The following is a 27049-nucleotide window of genomic DNA, read 5'->3' on the forward strand; positions in this document are numbered from 1 at the left end:
GGCACAGCACAGAATGGCCATCCCAGTCTGCAGAAGGCCCACCCAGGCTTGCGTGGCTCAGTCCTACGGCCTGATGGCAGCCCTGCACTACATCTGATAGGTATTCACTCAAGATCACAATTCCTCAGTGTTTTCCACTTAAAAAAAAAAAAACCTCACACAAAACACGAAATTCAGCATCTTAACCAATTTAAGCTGCATCATGGAGTAGCGTGTGCGACCTTTGCCGCTATCTAGGTTCAGAACGTTTTCGGCACCCCAAAAGGAAGCCCCATCCCCATGAGCACTGCCCATCCCCCGCTCCTACCTGAACCTGGCAACCAGCAACCCGCCCCCGGTCCCTGTGGGTTCACCCGTTCTGGACGTTTCCTCTAAATGTAACCCTACAGCACATGACATCGTGTCTGGTTTCTTGACTTAGCGTGAGGTTTCTGAGATTCATCCACATTCCTTTGTGTGTGTGGATGTGTGTTTTGATTGTGGTAAAACACACCTAACATAAAATGTCCCATCCTAGCCACTTAAAGGGTCCGGTTCAGTGGCACTAAGTGCATTCACACTTGTGCGCCTGTCATCACCATCCACCTCCAGAACCTTTTCATCTTCCCAAACTGAGGTGGGTCTCCGCCAAACGCTGCCTCCCCATGCCCCGTTCCTCCGAGCCCCCGGCACCCACCACTCTGCCTCTGTCTTCCAGTTTGACTACTCGAGGTAGCTCATATACGTGGAATCCAGTAGCGTCCCTCCTTCTGTGTCTGGCTAACTTCACCGGGCGTCGTATCCTCCAGTTCATCCACACTGTAGCGTGTGGCGGGATTTCCATCCTTTTGAGGCCAAATTATTCCGTTGTGTGAAGAGACCGTGTCTTACTTGCCCGTTGCTCTGTGGACGAAAGCTCGTGTCACCTCCACCAGGGTTTTCCACTTCCGAGCACTGGTGTCCTGCTGCACAGCCCTGGCCACCCTCCTCCCGACTCGGATCTGTACCCCTTGCCAAATGCAGAAGTGATTGACGTAGTTTTAATCTTGTCAGCTTGCTTACTCCGCCTCTTCTTCTGCTAAGTCCTCTGAAATCGGTGTGGCCAGACAGCTCAGTTCCTCCCCACCTATCCTGAACCCAGAGGATGTGGCTGGGGGCTTCATAGAATGTGAGGAAGGGGGAGATGTGGTTCTAATTTCAGTAGCCCCCAGGTTGTGATGCAGAGAAGGCACACAAAATACTGAAAGGGGAAAAAAAAAAGACCATCTTGGTCTGTCTGGGATGTCATGATAAAATACCATAGACTGAGTGGCTTAAGGAACAGGAATTTATTTTTCAGAGTTCTGGAGATTAGGTGTCGGCTGATTCAGATCCCTGGAGAGGGCTCTTCCTGCGACTTGTAGACGGCTGCCTTCTCGTTCTGTCCTCACATGGTGGAGAGAAAGAGAATGAGAGAAAGCACACATGCTCTGGTGTCTCTCTCTCTTTTTTTAATGTTTTATTTATTTTTGAGAGAGAGAGAGGAAGTTGGGAAGGGGCAGAGAGAAAGGACAGAGGATCTAAGCAGGCTCGACGGTGATAGCAGCGAGCTCCATGCGGGGCTTAAACTCACAAACTGTGAGATCATGACCTGAGCCAAAGTCAGACACTCAACCGACTGAGCCACCCAGGTGCCCCTATAAGGGCACTAATTTCATCATGAGGGCCCCATCCTCATGAGTTCATATAACCCTAATCACCTCCCCAAAGCCCCCATCTCCAGATACCATCACATTGGAGGTTAGGACTTCACCTTATGTATTGGGGGGGCGGGGAGGGACACGATTCTGTCCATAGCAAACACCTTTTAGAAAAACATGGACATGAGTGAAAGTATTTAGCTATATGGAGCCTAGCTGAGTACTGAAGGATAGTAAAAATGAGTAGCTGGATATCATTAGTTAAGGCAGCTTCTATGTAAATATCAGCTAGATTTTTTTTTTTTTTTAGAGAAAGAACTGTGGGGGCGTAGGGGAGGGGCAGAAGGTTAGGGGGAAAGAGAGATTGAGAATTCGAAGCAGGCTCCACACTCAGAGTGGAACCCAACATGGGGTTCGATCCCACCGCCCCAGGATCATGACCTGAGCTGAAACCCAGAGTTGGATGCCCAACCGACTGAGCCATCCAGGCACACACACCCCCTCCCCAGCCCCAGCAAGATTTTTGACTTAAGAACTGGGAGGAACTTGGAGGAAGGAGAAGATGGGGCACTGATAAGGAGGTCTGCTTGGAGAGGACTGAGCAGACAAGGCCTTCATCCATCAGTTCGTCTGAGTACCAGGCACTGTGTGTGCTCACAGGGAACCAGCCGGACAACCTGGTCCCTGCCCTCACGGAGATCACTGGCAGGTGGGGAAAGACACCAAGCAAATGAACACACAAGGGAATTTCAGGTTGTGATAAGAGCCTCCACAGGAAATATCCAGGGTGGTTGAGTCTTGGTAAAGAGATACTGCAGGGCAAGGGGCAGGGAGATGCCCTAGATTAGACAGGCTGCCTGGGAGGTGACATTTGAACAGCCTGGAGAGGGAGAAAAAGACAGCCTTGCAGATGGAGGAAGATGCTTCTAGGCATAAGAAGCGTCAGAGACAGAAAGACTTAGAAACATTGGAGGAACAAAAAAGCAGCAGCGTGGCTAGACCAGGAGCTAATGCGTGTGCCTGGCCGGGTGGGCCGCACGAGAGCGCGGACTTCATTCCGTGCGCACACGGTGACCACCTCTGAGCAGGGGTGTGACCTCACGCGCGGTTCACGCAGACCACTCTGGTTGCTGGGTGCAGAGCAGCTCGGGAAGGGCCGGCCCATTTGGGACGCTGTCTCAGTGGCCCAGTGGGGACATCCTAGTGGTCTGGGCTTCAGTGGAGGCTGAGCAGTGGAGAGAAGCAGAGGGGCCAGGGGGTGGGAGGGACCGTATGATTGATGGCTGGATGGAAACTCAGAGGCAGAGGCTCATTAAGGAGGACTTGGGCGGGTGGGCGTGCTGGTGGAAGTTGGGAGTGCAAAGTCATGGGTTTAGCTGAGATCATTAAGGAGGGAGTGCAAGTGGATAGAGATCTGGGGACCGGGCGGCAGGGGTGGGAAGTGAGGCAGGCAGGTGGACAACACTGACTGGCCGTTGGCTGCCGTGCGCTGCTGATGGCGGCACAGCGTAGGGAGCCACGCTGGGTTGGAATCCCGGCCCCACCTGCTGTTGCCTGTGCTACTTTGGACAACTCGACTCGGAAAATGTGGGGTCAGATTCCCTGCCTTCCAGGGCCAAAGGGAGGATCAGAAGCAAATCTCCTGAGTGCAGCGCCCAGTGCTAGCTCTGCTGCCGCTGATCTGCTGACAACAATGATGACCATGTTACTATTATTTCTGATCCAGAAAAGAGTTAAAAAGACTTGATGTGGGGCACCAGAGCAGTCTCAGTGCCAAAGGCACCCAGCGCGGGAGGCCACATTTCATCTTCCGCACCTCGATTGTCCGTCCCTCAGGCTTTCATGACCTCACCTGGGTTCTGAACCCGCGGCCCTCGCTCAGGCTCCACGTCCCGGCCATGAACTCAATCTGTGCCCACCTTTCCCGTGACTGCTGCAGCGCCCTCCTGCGCTCCGTCCGTCCCCATCTTACCCTCTCCTTGCCTGTTGCCGGCCTGGTCCTCCCCGGTGGGGCTGACTGCCCAGAGGACCCCTTTCTGCCCTGCGTCTCAGCTTTGGGCACTCAGGAAGAAGGTTTTCCCAGCCCTGTGTTGGCTGAGCCTGGCTCACGGAGGCCATTGCAGGGATGCAGCCAGGTTCTGGGAAGGATGAGACCTGAGACCAACTTGCAGGTGTTAAAAGGGCCCTTCCTCTGGTCTGTTTCCCTCAGGCTCCACACCAGATGAGGGGAGGCACACTGTAAGGTGTCACCAGCTCCCAGCCTGTCCCCAGGCCAATGGCGGTCATCAGCTATGCCTTTGCTCAGCCACCTGCACCCCGCATGCTCTTGGCATTTACCTTCTCTACCCTCCTTGTATCTCCCTTTTGCTTTCCCCTTCTGCTGCCCCTCCTGGTCTCACATTTCCATCCGTGTGGCCCTGGGCAGGGGCCCCTCCAGTCCCTTGCTTCAGGACCTGCCACTCTGACCCTGTCGCATCTTCTCCACCCGGTCTTGCCATGGAATCTTTGTGAGCCAGCCCAGCCCTGGCAGCCCACTCGTGGGGCCCCTGTCAGAAGCTGCATGCATGGCCGGACAGTGCCCAGCCAGCCCCCCTGGGCTAAGCCCAGGCCCTGCTTCCCCCAGGAGCCAGGCCCCACGGTTTTCCATCGGCTGCAGCCTGGAGTGGAGGAAGGGGCCGGAGAATGAGGAGGAGGGCTTGGGAGAATGTCGCCCTTCCCGCGGTGCCTGCTGATAATTGGCCTTCTGGAACCAGCCCGGGACACAGGGCCAGCTGGGCCAGGAAGCGATGTACAATACTGCTCTTTCGGGGGACCCTGCCTGTTCATAGGTCTTGTGTGAACACAGGGAAATCTGGAGTACAGCCTGTTCTCCAAGGACGTTTCTCTAACCTAGATCGGAGGTGAGAAATCGAGTCCCGACTTGCCCACCCTCTGTCCTGGGAGGGTCCCCGCCAGGCATCCCCAGGTTCCTGATGGTTTCCTTCAGGGAGAGTCTGGGGAGGGGAGGAAGAGGGAAAAGAGTTTCTCAAGGAACCATGAATCATTGAGGACCTGGTGCTTTGTAGAGGGGGAGCCCTGGGAAGCAATCCACTCCGGAATCATTTAATGGTTTATCAAGACTCTGCACCTGCTTTAGCAGCTGTGGGCCCTCGAGGGAAGAAGGCAGGGCCTTGCCCTCGGGAGTTTAAAATCGGTGGGGAGGTGACGTCACATAGCAAGTGTCAAACTCTAAGAAGAATTGGAATTTGAGAAGAAAGTTGGCAAGAAGACATTGGGCAGAGTGGCCCTACGGGTCTAAAGGACGGTGAAGTTTGGTCTGCCCTGGGATGACAGGCGGAATTGGGAATGGAGAAGCAAGTGGAGCATGGGGGGCATAAAGTTTTTACAGAACTAAAGGAAAGCCGTCATAGCTGGGAACTTATGTCCCGGGAACATCCTGGTATCTGACATTCCAAGGGCCCCGGAGGACCCACAGCCTACCATTACGAGCCCAGAATGTTGAGGCCCAGCCCTGCTAATGAGCCCAGTAAATCCTGGCTCAGAAACTGGGTGGCCAGCCTGCAGCCATGGGCCGGGCTCCCCGGGGCACTGTAGGGTAGCGTTGGTCGGGGACTTGGGGCACGTGGGCGTCAGTAATGGGAACCCCAGTGAGCTGCAGAAGAAGGGGCCAGGGCGGTCTTCGCAGGGGCAAGCAGGGCTTGAGGGTGTCAGGTAGATGTTGGTTTGGGCAGAAACTTCGTTCTGCAGCCCAGTGCCAGGCTGGGCCCTTGGTCAGTGTCCTGGACTCGCACTGGGGGTGTGACTGTGTGTGCACATGGAAATTGTTCCACGCTTTCCTTTCTTTTTTTTTTTAAGTTTATTTATTTAGTTTTGAGAGAACTAAAATGCTCGTGAGTGGGGGAGGGGCAGAGGAAGAGAGAGGATCCCAAGCAGCGTCAGCGCAGAGCCCGACACGAGGCTTGAACCCACCAACTGTGAGATCATGACCTGAGCCGAAATCAGCAGTTGGATGCTTAACCAACTGAGCCACCCAGGTACCCCCAAATAGTGTTTTATGTGTGAATTGATCCTGCATGGAGTTAGAACCATCCCCTCCCTCATTCTGAACACTATACTCCTTTTAATACATCCAGAGCTCAGATTTGCATTTTGACCAGTCACATCATAGTGTCGCTTACAGTAAGTTAGCAGTCAAGTAAAACATCTAATTCATTCACAAGGGGTGATTTGAATCCTGCTTCCCCTTTGCCAGAGAGTTAGATCTAAATATAGGAAATCTCTTTTAAACCTACTGGATTGCATATTGGGAAATTTAACCCATTTTTCCAGTCTGTGGAAAGCATTTGGATTCTGATTCTGTGTCCCTGATGTGGAGGACCGTGTCTAGAATGGGGATTGCGACTCAGAGGCTGAGCTACAGAGCTTCATCGCAGAGTGGTTCTCAGCTCACCACTCACTGGCGGAGTGGCCCCGGGCAATCTACTTGGCTGAGGTCTCATGTGTGAAATGGAGATGGTTAATACTAATACTCACCTACTTGGAGGCTGTAGAGTTAGGAGATTTTAATGAGATGATTAATACAAAATGCTTATCATTAGCACAGGCCTGATAGCAAACACTCATTAGCTGTCATTATCTTGATGATTATAGCCACTGCTATTGCTGGTTCTTCTTCCTCCTTTTAAAAATGGCTGTCTCTCACGCCAAACCCTCCTGGCCTTGTCCTCGGTTTATAGACCTCAGCCTGAGACAGACTGCCTCTGCTCCCCACCTACCTGTCTGTACTCAAAACTACTGCAGCATCTTTTTTTTAAGTTTATTTTTGAGAGAGAGCACGCAAGGGAGGGAGAGAGAGGAGGGGGAGGGGCCGAGAGAAAGGGAGAGAGAGAATCCCAACCAAGCTTCACATGACCAACACAGAGCCCAACACAGGGCTTGAACCCACAAACCATGAGATCATGACCTGAGCCGAAATCAAGAGTCAGGCTCCCCACCTACTGTGCTGTCCAGCCCAGGCACCCCCTCTGCAGCATCTTTGACGCTTCGCCTGCTGTGTCGCCTGTACCCGGAGCTCCTGTGGGCCAGTCCTACTGAATTTGACTTTAGAGCCCACCTTCCATTGGGCTCTTTGTATTTTAATTTCTATCATTTTGACTGAGGCTTTACTCCTTCCTTTCCCTGTTGTCACTCGCTTCCTCCTGCATCTCCCTACCTCCAGGCTGCTGCTGCTTCTGCTTGTGGCTGTCACACTCATGCTGGTCCTTCTCTCAGGCTCAGAAGCACCCAGCACCACCTCCCTCTCTGGCTCCATTCCCCTCCCCACCTTGCCTCCATTCTGCCCTCCAGCCACACAGTTCCGGCTCGCTGCCTGTCCTCTGTGACCCTGACCTAGACAGCCCCTGAGCAGTCCAGACCTGTCATGATGGCTCAGGGCTGGGATCCAGCTGACCAAGATTGGAACTGAATAGAATGACCTCGGGCAAGCTGCTTGGCCTTCCTGTGCGACAGTCATAGGTGCCCCTGAGTTTGAATGAGGCATGCATGAGAGAAGTACGTAAATTGCAGGGATAATTACAGTACCTGGGACAGGTCACCACCTTCTTCCTCTAAGAGGTGTCTTCCAGGAGCACTGTCGTGATTTCCGGGGGCTTCTGCCTCCTGTCAACGTTTAGAGCACAGAACATTTTATGTGCAGCCAACATGCAAACACAGGACCACATGGTATATTATTTTAAGGGAATTTTAAGGTGTGGGGTTTTCTTGTTTTTGCAAGCCAGACTCATAGCGGCCATAAGCTTGGGCAATTGGTCAGTACGGTGTAAAGAAATATTTGTGGGGGCGCCTGGATGGCTCAGTCGGTTAAGTGTCTGACTCTTGGTTTCAGCTCAAGTTGTGATCTCACGGTTTGTGGTTTCAAGCCCTGCATCGACCTCTGTGCTAGCAGTGCGGAGCCTGCTTGGGATTTTCTGTCTGCCTCTCTCTCTGCCCCTGCTTTTAGTCTCTCTCAAATTAAATTAAATTAAATTAAATTAAATTTAAAAACATTAAAACACTTAGAAAAAATGTAGGAGTCTACCAGTATAATCCAGGGGCAGGAAAAACCTTAAATACATGTAAAAGCCGTCAAAGTTGAGGTGAGAGTGCTTAACTATGTAAGGTAGTCGGGGCGCCTGGGTGGCTCAGTCAGTTGAGCATCAGACTTTGGCTCAGGTCATGATCTTGTGGTCCATGGGGTTTGGGCCCCGCTTCGGGCTCTGTGCTGACAGCTTGGAACCTGGAGCCTGCTTCAGATTCTGTGTCTCCCTCTCTCCCCATTCGCCTCCCGCTCACACTCTGTCTCTGTCTCTCTCAAAAATACATACACATTTTAAAAAGTTAAAAACAAACTATGTAAGGCAGTCAGCAACCCATGAGCGCACATAAGGAAATACTCAGAGCTCACTAGCAGTCAGTGAAATACAAAATAGAGTCATAGTGAAATGTCACCATATCCATAAAACCAGCAAAACTGGGGATGGTGGGAATGCTTTTGTACATTGTCAGTGGAGATGTGAACCATTAGGACCTTTTCAGAATAGAATCTAATCCTGATTAGAAGAAATGCAAGAAAGTTTTCCTCTTTTGACACAGCGGGGAAATCTAAATACCTAACTAACCAATTGATGATATTAAGAAATTATCCTTAAATTCTTTTCATGTTTATTTATTTGTGTGTGTGTGTGTGTGTGTGTGTGTGTGTGTGTGTAAGAGAGAGTGGGGGAAGAAAGAGAGAGAGACAGAGCAGGGGAGGGGCAGAGAGAGGGAGACAGAGGATCTGAAGTGGGCTCCACGCTGACGGCAGAGAGCCCAGTGTGGGGCTCAAACTCACAACCCTGCAAGACCATGACCTGAGCCAAAGTCAGACACTCAGCCAACTGAGCCACCCAGAAACCCCATCCTTAAAAGTTTTAATTTTTAAATAGTCCTTTTTTTTCCCCTTAACTGGTTCATCCTGAACTATTTGCTAGTGAAATGATATAATGCATATATCATGCAATAATGATATAGTGAAATTCAGATAATCCAGAGATCAAGGACATCAGTGCCAACTGGGAGAAAGCAAGGGTCAGCACACTTAATGGGCAACGGGCACTGGCCAAATCCAGACCACTGCCTGGTTTTTGTGCATAAAGTTTTATTGGAACACAGCTGCACTCATTCAGTTATGTATTTGTTTAGTATCTCTAAGGCTCCTTTTGTGCTCCAACTTCTGCAGAAGTGGGGACTTTCAGCAGAGAGCCATGTGGCCTGCAAAGCCTAAAATACCCACTAACTGGCCCTTACAGAAAATGTTTGTGACCCCTTATCCATAAAGAAGCGGGTTTGGCTGCAAGTTCATAAAGGTTGACACTGGGGGCTGTGTGAGCCCTGGTTAGATTAGACTTCATGTTTGTCTATGTTTGGATCTTTCCATAATGGCAAGTGAAAGAAAAAAATCACATTTTAACCCAGTGTATCCCACTCCTGGAAATCTACCCATTGGGAATGAAGGCATCAATATGTACATGCATGTTGACTAAAACGGTTTCCAGTGGTTAAAAAAACGTTTTGATTGCCTGCCAGCGCAGGAATGCCTGTATAAATCGCCCCACTGTCTCTTTAAAGAATGAGCTAGAATTTTACCATGCCACTTGGAGAATTTTTCATGAGATGTTTTCAAGTGAGAAAAGCAAGATGTTGAAAAGTCTGTGCTTGGGGCGCCTGGGTGGCTTAGTTGGTTAAGCGGCCGACTTTCGCTTAGGTCATGATCTCACGGTTCGTGGGTTCGAGCCCCGCATCGGGCTCTGTGCTGACTGCCAGCTCAGAGCCTGGAGCCTGCTTCAGTCTGTGACTCCCTCTCTCTCTGANTGTGATGTGCACCATGTTAGCGTGGCTTAGGGTCAAATGCCAACTATGGAAAAGAAGCACAGCAAAACAGAAAAAGGAAAAAAACCTGCACTTAAGCAGCCTCCATGATAGGATCCCGTTTATGTCTTTCTGTAAGTCGTATTCGTACATACACACGATTTGCTAAATTCCAAAGGGAGTTAATGATTTTTAACACAACTGGAAAGGAGTGTGTGCTGTTAATGCCTTGTCAGTAAGGAAATAAAAGGGAATTTGGTTAGGATTGGAAGATGCCCAGGAGTGGGAAAATGAGCAATGAGAGTGACCGCCGGCTGGGGAAGTGCTCCGTGTAAGGTTCTCGCGGTGAGGGAGGGGCGGCTGGGTGGCCTCTGGGCCGAGGCTGCTCCCTGAGCTCAGCCCCGCTTCCTCCTGCTCCCAGAGAAATAATGTTTCCCTGGGGGATGAAAAGCATCCCTTTGTGCCGGCTTTAATTGCCGTGCTGTTGTGTCAAGGGAATGAGTGGCAGGCGGGCACAGCAGCTGGGCACAGCCAATGCCAGGCAGCAAAGCCCGCTGCCTTAGGACAGCCTGGGCCAGCTGGTCTGGGAGCGTTGCCCACCTCTGCCCCCCACGCCCCTGCCCCTCCGACCCGGACCCTGGGCCAGAGGGGTCCTCAGAGCCCTGGGGAGGAATCACTGGAGGGAGAGAAAGGGGTGGGGCGCCTTGGGAGGGTCTCAGACGCCCTAGAAGCTTATTCATCTCAGCCTCCTTTCCCCTCCCCCTCCCTCTTGTTTTTCAGACTGTCAGCATCAATAAGGCCATTAATACGCAGGAAGTGGCTGTAAAGGAAAAACACGCCAGAAATATCCTTTGGATGTTGCTTGGAAGACCAACCCCAAGGCGGGTCAAATTGTGGGGACTGAGGTCAGGGCGAGGCATCCTTGCTCGGCTGCAGGAAGGGGAACCCCCACCCTGGCCAGGCCTCCTGCAGGGTTTGAGCAGCCTCGGTTGGCAGCAGGTGGCCTTCGAGACCACAGCTCATCAGGGTGAAGGGACCCAAGGACCCTGCCTGCCCAGGACGTGAGCTTCTCAGGACTGCCAAGTCCCTTGACATTACTTTCCATTGAGAGAGTTTCTCAGGCCACAGGAGTGGTTTTCCACCCTTGTCCTCAAAGCACTTGTGTCCCCTGCACTTGCACACTGGCCACCCCCTTGGGAACATGATCGTCTCCCCTTCTCTGATCAGGAAACCCAAGCCAAAGGTCTCGGCTGCTCTGCTTGCCCTTACGAAAGCGCAGGGGCTTGACCACGGAAATAAGATCCACCTGTGTGAGCCGGTTACCCCCAAAGGCCGCAGGGGAGAAGACAAGGACCTCAAGGCGGCTGAGGGAGCTGGTGGCTTAGAGGTTCTCACCAGTCACACATCCTGGCCCCCACGGCAAGTTAGAACCTGGGCAACCAGTGTCATGGGTCATGGCTTCAGAGACAAGTGCAGGCAGCATTCTGGCTGATGGGCCCCTTGGGATCTGCCCTTGAGGTACAGAGACCAAGAGCTGGAGGGCTGACCCCCAAAGTCCAAAGACAAGGCTGCCGGTGTGTGCAGCTCGGGGCCGGCAGAGGTCGGGCTTCTGTCTGGGACGAACAGCTCCTTGCTGGGCCCAGTATGGTGGCTGGGACACAGCCAGTCGGCTCATCTTGAAGCTGTCCTGCCTCAGCCCCTTAAGGGGGCCGAAGAGGCCCCTCGCTGCCAGCGCGATGCCCCACGCTGGTCAGGCCCCCAGGAAGTATTGCTAAGAACATGGACTGCTCTCTACTGGTGGAAAAGCAGCCTGTCTTTGGTGGGAAGACACTTTGGTTGGATTTAGGGCTTTGCTGCAGGATGGGGGGCTCTGGAACTTTGCCCAGGCACCCCAGAAGCCTGGCTCAACAGTGAGCCTAGTGAGACCTTGTAGACCTTGCCCTTTTGAGTCCCCAGAAAGGCACAGTCCCCTGGCTCTACTGAATCAAGAAAAGCCTTCATTATAAGGGGCCCAACTGCTGGCCCCAACCTGCTAGGAATACTGATCAGTCCAATTGAGATAGGACATAAGAGACAGGTTTCAGAAGCCAGTGTACTCCAGATGGGGGCCTTGCAGGGCCACATCACACCCTCCCAGGAAGGCTGCCCGGGGTGACGGAAGGGACACCAGCAGTCTGGCATGCTCTGGAGCCACGAGTGAGTCCAGCAGGGTCTCCATGAGCCTTCGTCCCCTCGTCTGTCAAACAAAAGACTTGGCCAGAGAAGATTTGAAAGGTCTAATGTTACAGCTCAAACACTCTGTTAGAATGAGTCTCCCTGCTTCACCATTTCTAAGAGGTGGATAAACGTTGAAAGGGTGACTCCCTACAGTAGGGTTTTAAAGCCTAAAGATATCACACAACCTTTATTCTTTATTGATTTTTTAAAAAGACTGTCAGCTACCCTCCAGAACAAGCAAATAAGCATTTGGAAGTCTGACGTCAGCAATGCGGTTCAGCATCATTTATCCTTAGGTGTCTAACTGCGCCCCGCCCCCCACCCGTCCACAGCACGGTATCGGCTCCTAGAGGGCTGGAGTTTTACTTTTTTTATATCCCTGAGTGCCTTTTATAGTGCCTGACATGCAGTGGGTGGGTTAAAATGCTTATGAAATCAAAGGACAGAAAGGTCTACTTGCCTCTTTCAAAGTCAAGGTGCCCGGCTAGCTCTCTGCACCTGCTCTGGCTTCCGCTTCGTACACCGCTTTCCAGTAACGCCATCACAGTCTGCCCTGAGAGGGCTTGGGAGCTGCCCACCTCTCCTCTTGGCTTCCGTCTAGCCCGAGGGGGCTGTGCTCTAGGGGAAACTGTGCTTACTGCAGAAACCACTCTAAGACCAAAAGCTGACGTCAGCTTCTTAGACCCAGAAGTCTGTGTTCAAGCTTATCCCCTCTCAAAGTGCAAATTTCAGTCTGGGGAAAGGAACCTTATGATACCTTCCAGCTCAGAAGCGAAACAACGTGTTCTGGATGAGTCATGTCGTTCCCTGACCCGAGGCAAGTCTTTCTGACCTATGTGGCACCTTGCTGCTTACCCAGGCCTTGACAAAGAAGCCTGTAGTTCTGGGGAAAGACCTGCACTTGGGGTTGTTGGTGCCTAGGAATTGGGTGTGTGAGGCCTATTAAAACGAACAATTAGGAAGGAAGTCTGGACACCCCCTACTCAGCCCAGCGGGGCTCACACAGTACAGAGGCCTGGGGCAGCTAATTTAAAATCACATGAGACTGGATGGACGTTTGTTACACGGAAATCGCAGGCAGTCCGTTGGTGCATTTGGCATTGGCCCTTGGGGGGAAGCGGCCCCAGGATTCCTCATACAGAGAATTCAAGGTATCGGGACATGAATGCAGCCCTGAATGAGGCCAGGCAGGTCTGCAGGAGGGGTGGGGTGTGAGCATCATTTTAGGTGTTGGGGGAAAAGACTTCCAGTTATGGAATGACTAAGTCACAGGCACAGAAAGCGCAGCAGCAGGAATATAGTCTGTGGTGTTGTAACTGTGTCGTGTGGTGATGGATTGCAGCCTCGTAACGGTGTCGGACACCTGAAGCAAATGGACCTTGTGTGCCACCTCGACTTCGGTGAAAAAACTAATCACAGAAAAGAGCAGAGTGCTTACATGGAGAGGAGTCAGGTGCGGCCTGGAAGAGGGGCCAAGGTGTCCCCAGCAGGGCCCGGGCCCGTAACGAAGAGCTGAAGCGTGCCCTCGCTTCCGCATCCTGGATGAGAAAGGACGGCGAGACCGTTATGGGCTGCTAATGTGAGCTGTCACTATTCCCCCAAAAGGTCCCATTGTACCCTCAGCACACCCAGAGGAAGGGCAGAGTCTGTGTCTCCCAGCAAAGCCCTCATTCCAACCGAAGCATCTCCCTGCTAACGGCACACAGGACCACTGCTGCCCCAGAACACACTGGTGCAAATTGGAAAGTGACACCCCTCCCAATCACACTGTCCTCTCTGGGGAAATTGTGCGAGAAAGTGGATTTTATGGGGCACCTGGGAGGCTCTGTTCGTTGAGTGTCTGACTCTTGGTTTCGGCTCAGGTCATGATCTCAGTTTTGTGAGCTCGAGCCCCGCATCGGGCTCTGCATTGGCAGCCTCGAGTCTGCTTGGGATTCTCTCTCTCTCTGTCTCTCTCTTTCTCTCTCTCTCGCTGTCCCTCCCCTGCTTGCACTATCTCTGTCTCTCTCAAAATAAACTTTAAAAAAAAAAAAAGGATTAGAACAAGACCCTGCCTTGGCATCGGCCAGAAAACAGCCAGGAAAAATGTGCAGATCTGCGTCCTAGCTGTGCCCTCCCAGGTAGTGCCACTGTGCCCTGAACAGCTGCACAACCCTCCCCGGTGGCCTGTGGCAGGCTACACCCCTGGGATGGGCTGTCCGAGGCAGGGCCCGCCCGTGTTTTTGTTTTCCATGACCCTCCCTCACCATGCATCCTGGGCACCCACCATGAGAAAGGGGCACAGACCTTTTGGTCTGTTGTCAACCGGCTGCCCCTCTCTAGCAATGCTGTTCTGTGCTGGAAGTTCTGCCACGTGTTTCACAAACTCCTCCGAGATGGACACCCAAACGTAAGTCCCTGGGGCTGCAGAGGGGTGGCCGGCGAGCCGGGGCCACGTGGGGAAAGTGGGATCGCCTGGGGCACAGGGGGCGCTGTCCACTCCCGCACTGAAGGTGGCAGCTGCCTTCTTCTCCTGGCCTTTTGGTTACCGGTTAGAGGGGGGGCTTCGCTGTCTGGTCAGCCTCCCTGACCACCCCAGCCCCATCTTCTACCATCCTCTGTCCCTGTGCCTTCTCTTCTCTCATTGGCTGATCTCTTCCCTCTCCAGGTCCTGAAGGACTCTCTGAGATACAAAAATGAACTGAGTGACATGAGCAGGATGTGGGTGAGTTTGGAGATGAAGCCGGGGACCACCTGCACCTTCTTACCCCTCCTCCAGAAGCCACAGAACAAGGACTATGGAACGGAATGAATTCATCTGTTTCAACTTACTTAGGATTTCTCTCATGAGCATCACAGAGGGGTCAAGGATGGGCCCCCAAACAGTACCATGATAGCCATAGTCTTGCCCAGGGGCCCTGGTGGCTGTAGAGAAATTCTCAGGCCTGAGAGTTTGTCCTGCCAATGGAAACTCATGTCAGAATATACTCCGGGCATTGGGATTCCTCAGCAGTGACTGTCCCAGTTCCTGTGCCTTCCCCCCTCATGGTCCCATGCAGGTCACAGTACGTTGAGGACTAGCATTCCCAATTCTTAATACCAGGGCCTTTTCTTCCCTGTCTAGGGAGTCTCAGCCCCTAGAATGAGGGTAGGTAGGCGGTGATATCAGCATAAATAGAAAAAGGGTTTTACATACGTACTAGAATCCCTCTAGATTGTGTTGTCCAGGAAGTATATGTGTGGCCAGGTGTAATGTGCATTTTGAAGCCTCTCCTGGGTTGATACTGATATATCTCGTTGCCCCCCACTGGTTGAGAACTCTAGCCCTTTCCTTCCAATTCTTACCTGTATCTGTCTACACTCAGAGAATGTTAGCAATTGTGCCATCCAGTCCACCCATTGCTAGACTGAATATAGGCCCAGAGAGGGAAGCAAATTTTCCTATGTGACAGGCTAGGCCATCTGAATAAAGTGGAGCCAGCACCTGGGTGGCTCAGTTGGTGAAGCGCTTGACTCTTGATCAGTTCAAGCCCTTCATCAGGCTCTGCACTGTCAATGCAGAGCCTGCCTGGGATTCTCCCTCTCCCTCTCTCCCTGCCCCTTTCCTACTTGTTCACATGTGCTCACTCTCTCTTTCTCTCAAAATAAATAAATAAACTTTAAAAAAAATGCCGAGAGCTGTCCCCAGATCTCCCAAGTGCATATTGGAGAGCTTTCTATTATTATATCTCTAAATACAGAAAGTTTGGGTCCTTTTTATTAGAATTTGCTGGTGTGTCTTTTTCCATTCTTTTAAAACTTTTGACTTTTCTATATTCTGTGTCTTAGAAAAGTCCCTTAAAATTGCATTTCATTGGATTTTTGTTGTTGCTTTTCTTCAAAATGGCAGTCTTTGTCTTTTAACTGTATGTTTACTCCATTTACATTTATTATAATGCACAATGTTTTTAGATTTATATCTTCCATCTTAGTTTGTGCTTCTATTTGCCCCTTCTGTTCTCTTTCTCTTTCTCTTCATTTCTTGTCTTCTTTGGATTGATTGATTTTTTTCTCATTCCATTTTTCCCTCATTACTAGTTATGAGGTTTTTTTTTAACTCTCCTTTTATTTTTCATATTTTTGGTATGTGTACCAATAATTACAAAATACACATTTGGTTTATCAAGAGCTAAAATTCCTGTCTTTATCTGTTTCCTATTAACACAAAGACCTGAGAATATTTTCCCTCCATGCTCTCCTTCTAAGCTTGTCGTGTATTTTAATTTTGGTTTTGTTTTTCTTTTTAGACTCTATAAGATATTTTATTTTAATTGTTTTATTCTGTGCTCTTTCTTTCTCTAAATCTCAGTTAAATCTAACTTTAAATCTTTAAATCTAACATCCAGGATCACTTTTTTTTCTGCCTGAATTATTTCCTTTACAACTTCCTTTAGTGAGAATCTCATGGTGGCAGATAACCGATTTCACTTGTTTCGGAATGTCTTTATTTCACCCTTCTACATGGAAGATACTTTGTCTGGGTTTAGGATTCTGGGGTGACAGTTATTTTTCCTCAGCACATGGACAATATTATTCAAGATACCCTTCCACTGACTTCTGACTTAATGTGGTTTTCAGGAAGCCAGCTGTCAGACTCATTGTCCCTTTTTTTGAAGCAAATCTGCATTTCCTCTGGCCATTTTTACGATCTAACCATGTATAGGTACAAATTTATTTTGGATTCATTAGACTTCTTAAATCTCTGGGTTAGTATCTTTTATCAGTTATGAAAAATTCTCTTTGTCTCTTCAACTATTACCTTCGCTCTGTTCTGTCTTTTCCTCTCAGACTTTGGTTATATCTGTCTTTCTCACTCTATCCCCCCAGGTGTCTTTTTATGTAAGTAAGCTCTACGCCCTATGTGGGCCTTAAACTCATGACCTCAAGATCAAGAGTTGCACACTCTACCAACAGGGCCAGCCAGGCACCCACCACCACCACCACCACCACCACCACCAGTGTCTTTAAACTCATGTTTCATTGTTTTCTACCTGCTTATCTCTTTACTGCATTTTGGATAATTTCAGTAGATCTAGCTTTCATTTTATTTATCCCTTTTTCAGCTGGGTCTAATCTGTTAAACCTCTTTACGTATAATTATAATTTTAGTCTAGTTTTCATTTCTTGGAGTTCTTCTTTTTCCCCCAAATCTGCTTGTCATTTTTTATGATTTCTTGTGCCCTGCATGTATTTTGAAACAGCCTCTTACTTATTTAGACAAATTAAACAGTGACTTCATATATGACTTCTTAGACTTCCATTGTCTAGAGCCCTTTGAGATCTGTTTCTGCTGTCCATTGTTTTTGATGAATGTTGTTCACGCTATGGAGTTTCTTTCTGTGCTTAGTTATTTTTTGCTGTGAGCTGCTCATTTCCCTAGGAATCTTATTTGTGGGAACTCTTTGAAGTCTGTAATGAAGGCAGGTTCCTCCAGAGAGAATGGGCATTCGCTTCCATTGAGATCACTCTAAATTAAATTCTCAGCTTAAGATTTTGTGAATGCCAGGAAGATCCCCTTGAGCTCTGGTTCCTTTGGGTCCACTTCCCAGGAATTGTTTTTCCCTCCTTCTGGTTACAACAGTGGTTTGAGGTCCTCAGGGAGGACTCTTTTGGTGCAAGAGTGCTGGGATCTGTCTTCTATCCAGTTCACCCTTAGTTTTCCTACGCCAGGAAGGCAGTCTTTGGCTCTTCCACCAGACTCTTCAACTTCAGCAGGGCTAAGTTCACCACCTGGCCCCTGAGGCCCAGAAAACCAAATTTAGTTCACCTAGTGAGGCAAAACCCCCATCCCCGCCAACTCCATCACCCCAGTATTCCATATTTTCTCCTAGTGGCTGTATGGTCCCAGTCCCTGGCCTGAGGACTCCTTACGCTCTCATTATTAGTTCATTAATGACTTCAAAATATTTTCAATATTTTACCCAGTATTTTAGTAATTTTCAATGGGAAGGTCAGCCCAACGTAGCCTGACTCATTATCCAAACTGGAATTCCTTTAGGCCAGACAAATGTATCATGACACGCATCTATCACGGTGGTATCATGCAGAATAGTTTCACTGACTTAAAAATCCTCTGTGCTGCCCCTGCTCATCCCTCCCCACCCCCTGCAGTGTACTGGCAACCCCTGGCCTTTGTACTCACTCCACACTTTTGCCTTTTCCAGAATGTCATATCGTTGGAATCCTTTGGTTTGTAGCCTTTTCAGACTAGCTTCTCGTAACATGCAGTTAAGGTGCCTCCATGTCTTTTCAAAGCTCGACATCTCATTTCATTTTTAGTGCTCAGTACCAGCCCATTGTCTGAGGGGACCGCAGTTTATCTGTTCGCCAACTAAGGGGCGTCCTGGTTGCTTCCAAGTTTGGGCAGTTAACAAATAAAGCTGTTCTAAACATCCATGTGCAGGTTTTGTTTGGACTAAGTTTTCAGTTCCTTTGGGTAAAAACCAAGGAGCGCTTTTGCTGCGTTGTGTGGTCAGAGTATGCTTACTTTTGTAAGAAACTGCCACACCATCTTCAAAAGGGGCTGCACTGTTCTGCATTCCCACCCGCACTGAACGAGGGCTCCTGATGCTCCATGTCCCCTCACCGGCACTTGGTGGCTGTCACTGGTCTGGGTTTTGGCCATTCTTGTCAGCGTGTACTCGCACCTCAGTGTTGTTTGAATTTGCGTTTCCTGGTGACGCACAACGTCGAACATCTCTTCGTATATTCATTTGCTCCCTTCTTTGTGGTGAGGTGTTGGTTAAGGTCTTTGGCCATTTTTTTAAGCAGGTCGGGGTTTTTTTTGTTTGTTTTTTTTTTGTTTTGTTTTTTTTAATGTTTTATTTATTTCTAGGAGAGAGAGAGACAGCATGAGCAGGGGAGGGTCAGAGAGAGAGGGAGTCACAGATTGAAACAGGCTCCAGGCTCTGAGCCGGCAGTCAGCACAGAGCCCGCCGCGGGGCTCGAACCCACGAACCGCGAGATCATGACCTAAGCAAAAGTCGGACACTTAACCGACTAAGCCACCCAGGCACCCCAGGTCGTTTGTCTTTTTATTGTTGAGTTTTCCTTCTAATTTTTTAAATGTTTATTTACTTTTGAGAGAGAGAGGTAGAACGCAAGCTGGGTAGGGGCAGAAAGAGCAAGAGCTCAGAATCCAAAGCAGCCTTCAGGCTCCCAGCTGTCAACAGACAGCCTGACGTGGGGCTCGAACTCACAAACTGTGAGATCATGACTTGAGCTGGAGTCAGATGCTTAACCCATGGAGCCACCCAGGTGTTCCAATTTTTATTGTTGAATTTTAAGAGAACTTTGTATATTCTGGATAACAGTCCTTTATCAGCTGTTTCCCAGTCTGTGGGTTCTTGTTCTCTCAACAGTGATTTTTGCAAACTTTTTTTAATTTTAATGAAGTCTAACTTGTCAGATATTTCTTCTTCATGGATCGTGATGTTGGTGTTTTAGCTAAAAAGTCGTTGCTGGGGCACCTGGGTGACTCAGTTAAGTGTCTGACTCTTGGTTTTGGCTCATATCATGATCTCACGGTTTGTGACTTTGAGCCCCCCATTGGGCTTTGCACTGATGGTGCGGGACCTGCTTAGGATTCTCTCTTTCCCTCTCTCTCTCTGCCCCTCCCCTGCTCACTCTCTCTGTCAAAATAAATAAATTAACTTAAAAAAATAAAATAAAAAGTCTTTGCCATACCCAAAGTCATCTTTGTTACCTCCTAGGATTTTTTATAGTTTTCCATTTTACATTGAGGTCTGTGATCCATTCATCTTTTGTTTTTTGATCCTGGTGCGTTTTTGTGTGAAATAGAGTTGTCTTCGATGATGAGCATCGTTTCACTTTGTCTTTCTGCTACTTTCTAATTTTTCCATAATGAACAAGTATAATGTACAACTCATAAAATATGATTCTTCATAGAAAACTAATACATTAGCGGTGTCATTTCTGGCATTGATTTTTTTTTTTTTAATATTTTTTTATTTATTTCTAGGAGAGAGAGAGAGAGAGACAGCGTGAGCAGGGGAGGGTCAGAGAGAGAGGGAGTCACAGACTCTGAAATAGGCTCCAGGCTCCGAGCTGGCAGTCAGCACAGAGCCCGACGCGGGGCCCGAACCCACGAACCGCGAGATCATGACCCAAGCGAAAGTCGGACGCTTAACCGACTAAGCCACCCAGGCGCCCCTGGCATTGATATTTTTAACCTCCTCTGATAACTCAACTCCCTTTGGTGCCTTTTGAGGCATGTTTCAGTGGGGTTCCCCCACCTTAGAGGATATAGATGCACCCAGAAGAAAATGTAGAAGTCAAACCTCATGTGGGAAGTACAACTATTCAGCTCAAGGGTCCTTTGTGCCAGGGCGCCTGGGTGGCTCAGTCAGTTAAGCCTCCAGCTTTGGCTCAGGTCATGATCTCCCAGTTCGTGGGTTCAACCCCGTGTCAGGCTCTATGCTGACAGCTCAGAGCCTGGATCCTGCTTCGGATTCTGTGTCTCCCTCTCTCTCTTTCTCTCTCTGCCCATCCCCTGCTCTCTCACTTGCTCTCTCTCTCTCAAAAGTAAACATTTTTTTAAAAAGTTAAAAATAAAGAATATCCATTTTTAAAAATAGGTCTATTTAAATTGAAAAAGGTTAGATCAAATAACACTTCGTGCCCCAGAATGTTAGCCATGATTATATCTGGTGTCTAGATGAAGGATGATGTGAACGTATCTGTACTTGTCTGTATTTTCCAAATTTTCCACAATGGCCATTTGTTATTTTTCAGAATTGGGGGGAAAAAATCAATGTATTGTTTATAGAAGAAGTCCTGACTGTTGGTCTCTCACCCAGGTGTTATGAGTGGTGACCCCTGCTTTCTTTTCTTTTCCGGAAAGGGCCACCTGAGCGAGGGCTATGGACGGCTGTGCAGCACCTACCTCAGACTGCTAAGAACAAAGATGGAATATCACACCAAAGTGAGTCTGCAGACAATTCTGCCACCACTCTCGGCCCCCACAGCCCCCTGGCACCTCCGTGGGCCTAGCTGTCAGGTCTTTCAGGAATAAGGCAGCCTGGGGCCCCTCAGGGAGTTTTTACACTGTATCCAGTGAGAGGAAGTAACTTTGCAGGACAACTCCCGTCAGGCCCCCAGGATGGGACACGGGACTGGGAGTTTGGCCCACGTTTTCCGCCCCTTCTGGAGAGGAGCCCTGTGCCTTCGGAAGGTGTTTCAGAAAGCGCTGCCTTGACTGTTACTACAAACAATCCCCTCCTTTCACATAGTGAGTTTCCACACAGAACCTTCTTTTCGCCCATGCACGGCCTTAGACAGTATTTCTTATGCACCTGATGCAGGTAAAACCGTTGTGCTTGGTACCAAGTGGCACGTAGGATACGCAGAAAGGGTCTGCCAGTCAGGAGGGCACTGATCGGACAGAGGGAGGAGGCCTCTGTACCTGCATCACCCTGTAACAGTGCCAGGCGGTCACGTGAGCCTGGGGAAGGAGCCAGAGGCGTTCTGGAATGACACAGGGCTGTGGTGTGGAATGGGAAGGAAGTGGGGGCCGGGGCTGACCTCGGAGGGTGGGTGTGGATGGAGCAGGGGTCAGGAGGAAGGGTGTGGCCGCAGGGAGGAAAGCGGACTTGGATAGGGAGCTGGCGTTGGGCGTGGAGAATGGCGATTTAAGAAGGTGCAACACGGTTTAGTGTCTTTTGCCTCCATTACCTCATGGACTTGGGGGGTGGCTCTGATTCACAGAAACCTCCCTCGTGTGCTGACTTTTCCTGCATTGCCTTTAATCCTCATTGCCACCAGAGAAAGGAGGCATTCTTACACCATAAGAAAACTGGGGGTACGCTTGAGAATCTTGCCTCGTCACACAGCTTCTCCGTGGTGAGGTGGGATTTGAACCCATGCCTGTAGGACACGAAATCCCGCACTGCTCAGTGGCCACCCTTCCCTCTGCTTGTGTACTGCCGGCTGCCGGCCTCAGGCTGGAACAGGGTTAGGTTCTGAAGAGAGAAAGGTGAATAGACTTTGGCCCTGCTTCCGGGAGTTGTATTTGCTTGGGAGACAAGACAGCCAAGTCCAGGGAAGACCAGGATGCACAGGGTGGGACGAGAGCTTGTAATGGGGCGTCACGCCCAGACTCCGACCACTGGGTAGGCTTCCCAGAGGCAGGACACCTGCGCTCACCCCCAGCTCCATGGCCGAAACACCAGAGGCCCTTCATTATGTCTCACACTTTATGTTGGTCGGGAGTTCCGGAAGGGTTTGGCTGGGCCATTGTGGCTGCGGGTCCCCCACACGGTCACAGTCCGATGCTGGCTGGATCTGGGACAGTGAGCGGCTGGCCTGGCGTCTCCCTCTTCATGAAGTCTCCGCGCTAGTCAGGGCTTCCTTGCAGCCTGGCCAGTTTCCCCGGAGAACAACGTAGAAGCACATGGCGTCTATATGACCAGCCTCGAAGTCATCCCTTCCACTGTCTTGTATTGGCTGAGGCAGTCACAGAGGTCCCTAGATTCTAGGGGATAGGACAGGGGCCACACCAGCCAAGGTAGAATGTCAGCATCGTGTTGTAAAGACAGCATGTTGAACCGGATGTGCTATGACACCGCTGTTGGGATTACAATCTGTCAGTCTGCCCTCTGGTCCCCCAGATCATTCCTCTCCCTCCATCCCTCCCAAGGACCACACTCATGCCCCCCCTAAAGTGTCTCTGTGGAATTGAGGCCCCCTGGATGGAGCGGCCACCCATCTGTCTGTACCTGTCTATACCTTTCCCTTTGCCACACCAGGGAAGAGATAACGATACGGATGTTTGACAAGGTTGCTGATATGTAGTAATTTCTCCTGACTTTGGGGGAACGTGATGTAATGTTTTCCTACTTTCAAGTTTATTTTACTCATTATGTTTCCCTAAAGCTAATATCCCCCGCTACCCTGAACTCCCAACAGCAGCTTCAGAAAGTGGCGGAAGGACAGAGGGAAGCATGGGTAGGATTCAGAACGTACTGAGGATGTGCGAATGCCGAACTGTGTGCACCTCATGGGCGGTTGAGGACCGATCGCTGTCATTCTGGGTCTCACTGCAGCACCAGAGAGCATCTTTAGAAGAGGGTCCCAGGACCCAAATCGTTAGGACAGAGCCCTGTCCTGGCTCCCAGGGTGCGATGGAGCCTTCGCCTCTGACAATGGGCAGTGGATGTCCTTTGCTATGAGCTGGTCAGGGCTCTCTGTATGTGAGGCTGTGTGCACTGATGCCCCCCAGGAAGGGCGTTGGTGTTACATGAATAGAATCAAGCCTGCTGCTGCCCGAAACTCAGCATAGACGGCTTGCCTGGTGCCGGCTTAGTTGAGGTGCCCTGTCCTGACCTCATTCCTCTGCCTGCCTTCCCAGAATCCCAGGTTCCCGGGCAACCTTCAGATGAGCGACCGGCAGCTGGACGAGGCTGGAGAGAGCGACGTTAACAACTTGTGAGTGGCCGTCCTCTTGCGGTGGACCCAACGGGGAAGGAGGCTCTGTTGATGTTGCCACTTCTGGCTAGGGTCACACAGGGCCCGACAGTGACTGGGGTGGGGCCACTTAGTGCCGATGCCTCATCCAGAACCCTTCCTGGCTGTCCAGGGTTCACTTCCCAGTGTCTCCCTCTGCCCTTCCAACCCAGCCTGGTACCTGCCCTTCCCTTCTGCCACCGTCACTGTGGAATTCACCCTGTTTGATCTTCAAATGGCCTTAAGACCCATGTAGGTGGGCTAGGGATTGGCACTAGGGTGTGTGTGAGTGTGTGTGTGTGCACGTGTGCATGCACATGCTCATGTATGCATGCATGTATGTGTGCACTGGGGGCAGAGACAGCAACACAGAGCATGGGGAGGGGACAAGTGAAACCCTGGCCTTGGGCTCTGGAGTATAAGCTCTCTTTCCTCTTGGGTCCAGTTTCCAGTTAACAGTGGAGATGTTTGACTACCTGGAGTGTGAACTTAACCTCTTCCAAACTGGTGAGTCTCTCCCTCCAGTCTGGCCCAAACTCTGGTGAGAATTGCCTGATTCCAGACTTTCTTCCTGGCTTGGCCCGACCGTCCTAGCCCCTCTCTGTGTTGGACAGCACAGGCCAGGAAATGAGGAGACCTGCACCCTATCCCTGCTCTCTCTGTCCCTAGTGCCGGGAGGGGCTGGAGCTCTTGGATGTTTTTCAGTCTGTGTATTCATTTTGAGCAGAATGACCGTGTTCTCTACCCTGCCAGCCTCCCTCTAGAAGCCCAGGCCTCCAAGAGCCCAAAAATAGGTATGGCCTCTTTGACATCCTCCAGACTGTGGCCCCAGCACTAGCTGGTCCTTTGCCTGCTACTCAGTTGGGCCAACACTCGGGACCAATTTCTGCTCAGGAGTAAAGGCTGCTGTGTGCTGTTTGGTCGGCAGCCGGGGGGTTGACCAGCTAGTCGAGTTGAGTTGTTGGCCAAGTCCATATACGAAGCGCCTTTCTGCAAGCAGGGGGAGTTGGCCCCACTACCAGGCTCCCTTCGCTGAGAGTTCTAGTGCCTCCAGGCTGTCAGCCCCTCATGCTTCCTTGGCAAGAAATCAGGAAGGAAGCAATCCATTCCCTTCTGTCTGGTGTCCCCTCTTCCCCACACCTCCCAGCATGGCTCTCCCTTCTTTCCTGGGGAACAGAAGAGCCCATTTTCTAAGATTCACCATGCGCCATTACAAGTGTCCAGCTCCGTCAAAGAGTGGATTCCAAGCTGCAGGTATTCGTGTAAAAGCTTGGTGACCTTCTCAGCATCTGGATATGTGGGGCCACTCCTGGGGCTCTGATTTTCTCAGGAAAAAACAGACACTCTCTCACCCTGAATTGTGACTTCCTTCCACACATTCGTGTGTACAGTTTACAGCTGGCCTGTTACCAGCCAGCGCTCTCCCGGGACAGCAGACTCCTTCCTACTTTGGCCAGTCAGTTCAGGGCAGTCTATGGTGAGAACAGCACCACACACAGTTGGAAACCGTGGTTTGTAGAAGTAAAGCGCTTGGCCTGCTAGCAACCTGCTCATACGAAAGTCAGTAGAGGAGTAAAAATGAAACACAAAACAGAGTCCCCGCCCTAAAGCGTTCCCAGCCATGTAGGAGAAATGGCGTGGGTACATTTTTTTGAATGCATCAGAAATGTTCGCACAAAAATATGCGAACAACTATACACAGTCGTGGCTGACTTTCAGTTATTAGTGTCAGGTAGGAAGGGCCCGTGTGGATAATTTAGAACGCGTCGACATTCAGCTTCAGAATATGCTTAATCTGAATGCAGGTAGGAGTGATATTTCAGGGATTGTCATCCTTGGGTGGGGGGTGGGGGTTCCCTGTCCAGAACCTGCCACTGGGCTGACCCGTGGCCTCTGCCGGGTTTCCTCAGAGCACACCTGCCGCTGCTGCAGGGGTTACTGGAGAGCAAGTCAACTGTTTGAGCCTCTGTGGGGGTCGCTTCCAGCCCTGAAAGACTGTTGAGCAAGAGAGAGCAGACCTGTGATAACACTGAGCAGGACCTGAGGCTGGGAAAACAAGTGTGTGATGCTGGCCAATGCACCACACCAGGTGGCCAGCTCGGTCTCCCCTTAGTCCCACACCCCATGATAACCTGGCTTTTTTTTTTGCATGCCTTTGTCACTTGTATGATTACCACTGGACTCCGAGCTCCTCCTCAGAACCAGGAGCCACGCCCCACTCATCTTTGAATCATTTCCCTTCTGTATTAGTTCAGTGCCGGGAATAGATAGCAAGTGCTCAACAAAATTCAAGAATGCTTGCTTCAGATAAAGCAGTGAGTAAAGGGTAGGGGAACAGAGTTGATAAAACGGTGCCAAAGATGCAGCCCGATGTGGTGGGATTATCTTGAGTGAATCAGCCGCTTTGAGTTTTCTAGAGGGGAGCCTAGGTCTTGGCACAGATCCCTCCGTGGCTGAATGCTGGTAGCTTTCTTGCCCCTGAGTGAGCATTGATTTGGAATCAAGAGCCCTCGACCACTCGTCTCTTCCATTCCCCATGCCATCCCTAGTTTCCTAGGGCGTGCCATAAACACCCAGAGGACTGGTATTGGAAGAAGTCTCTCCAGCTTCTGAGTCCTAGTCTGTGACCCTGCAGGATCCCGAGCAGTACCCTCAGAAATGTGCCCCTGCTTTTCAGCGATGGGAAACATGGGCCAGTTATAGTTAACATTTCCCTCCAGCATTTGCAGTGGTTCTCAGAGTGTGGGCCCTGGACCAGCAGCAACAGCTCCTGAGAACTTGTTAGAAACGCAACCCCTGCCCCCCAGGTCCCACCCTAGACCTACTGAATCCGAATCTCTGAGGGTGGGGCCCAGCCATCTGTGTTTTTCAGCCCCCTACCACCACATCTGCACTGTCCAATACGGCAGCCACTAGCCACGAGTGCCTATTTAAATCAACTATAATTAAATACCAATAAAAAGTCCTGGCCCCTGTTCCACTTGCCATATTTCAGGCACTCAGTAGGCACATGTGGCTCGTGTGGACACTTCCATCATCACAGAATTCTGTTGGATGATGCTACCTGGTGATTCTGCTACATGAGGACCACTCAGCTGGGAAATACAGTTTTCAACCCTGGCTGCATAATAGAATTGCCTGGGTGGCTTTTGAAACCTACCAGCACCCCAACCCTACCCCAGACCAATTAAAACAGAATGGGGGGGGGGGCTGCAGGCAAACATTAGCAGGTTTTACATTTCCCCCAAGTGATTCTAATCAACCTGAAAGCCAACTCCTTGAATATGTACAAGACCTTTTTGAGGTAGGTGGTGTTTGAATGTCTGCATTTTACAGAAAAGCATCTGGAGGCACAGAGGGGTTGAGGAACTTGTCCATGGTCACCCTGCTCTAGATGTTACCGGATGCCCAGGGGCATTCCTGGAAATCTGCAGGCAGGCTAGGAGATGGAGCAGTCTGTGATTCTTTGCCAGAGTGGAGCCCAAGGAAGCCAGTGGACTTGAGGATGGGCGCCTTGCAGTGACAGCTGCTTTTAATTTGTGTCAAAAAGAAAAGCTGTCTTTTAATTAGAACTGCTGGGTTGTTTTTTGGTTTTTGTTTTGTTTTCAGCTGCCAGAATAAGCCAGTTAACAGGGATTAGCAGTCAGGGAAGCCCAATACAGCAGCTCTGGGCTTTCCCCCAGGGCAGCCCCGCTCACTGCTTGTTTTTTCATGGCTAGCCATCGTGCAGCGTGGAGTCTCTGAAGGCGGTGGGCAGCCACTGCGGGAGGCGAGTTCAGCCCTGGCCATGGGTGTGCGCGGAGGGTTTA

The 27049-nt window shown here is 50.4% G+C and overlaps 1 protein-coding gene across 2 annotated transcripts in view; it reads left to right on the top strand.

Moving 5' to 3' along the window:
- Window positions 1–27049, top strand: part of HIP1 (huntingtin interacting protein 1) — a 139956-nt gene that overhangs the window by 82600 nt on the left and 30307 nt on the right. For both annotated transcript variants that reach the window (XM_077777797.1, XM_077777798.1), the window contains exons 2-7: window positions 10323–10386; window positions 14006–14148; window positions 14407–14463; window positions 20641–20721; window positions 23146–23222; window positions 23686–23747. In XM_077777797.1, the coding sequence (XP_077633923.1) occupies window positions 10323–10386; window positions 14006–14148; window positions 14407–14463; window positions 20641–20721; window positions 23146–23222; window positions 23686–23747 (484 nt within the window). The remainder of the gene's footprint in view (window positions 1–10322; window positions 10387–14005; window positions 14149–14406; window positions 14464–20640; window positions 20722–23145; window positions 23223–23685; window positions 23748–27049) is intronic.

The sequence above is a fragment of the Crocuta crocuta genome, unplaced genomic scaffold, assembly GCF_008692635.1.
Source record: "Crocuta crocuta isolate KB4526 unplaced genomic scaffold, BGI_CrCroc_1.0 scaffold217, whole genome shotgun sequence".
Taxonomy (NCBI): domain Eukaryota; kingdom Metazoa; phylum Chordata; class Mammalia; order Carnivora; family Hyaenidae; genus Crocuta; species Crocuta crocuta.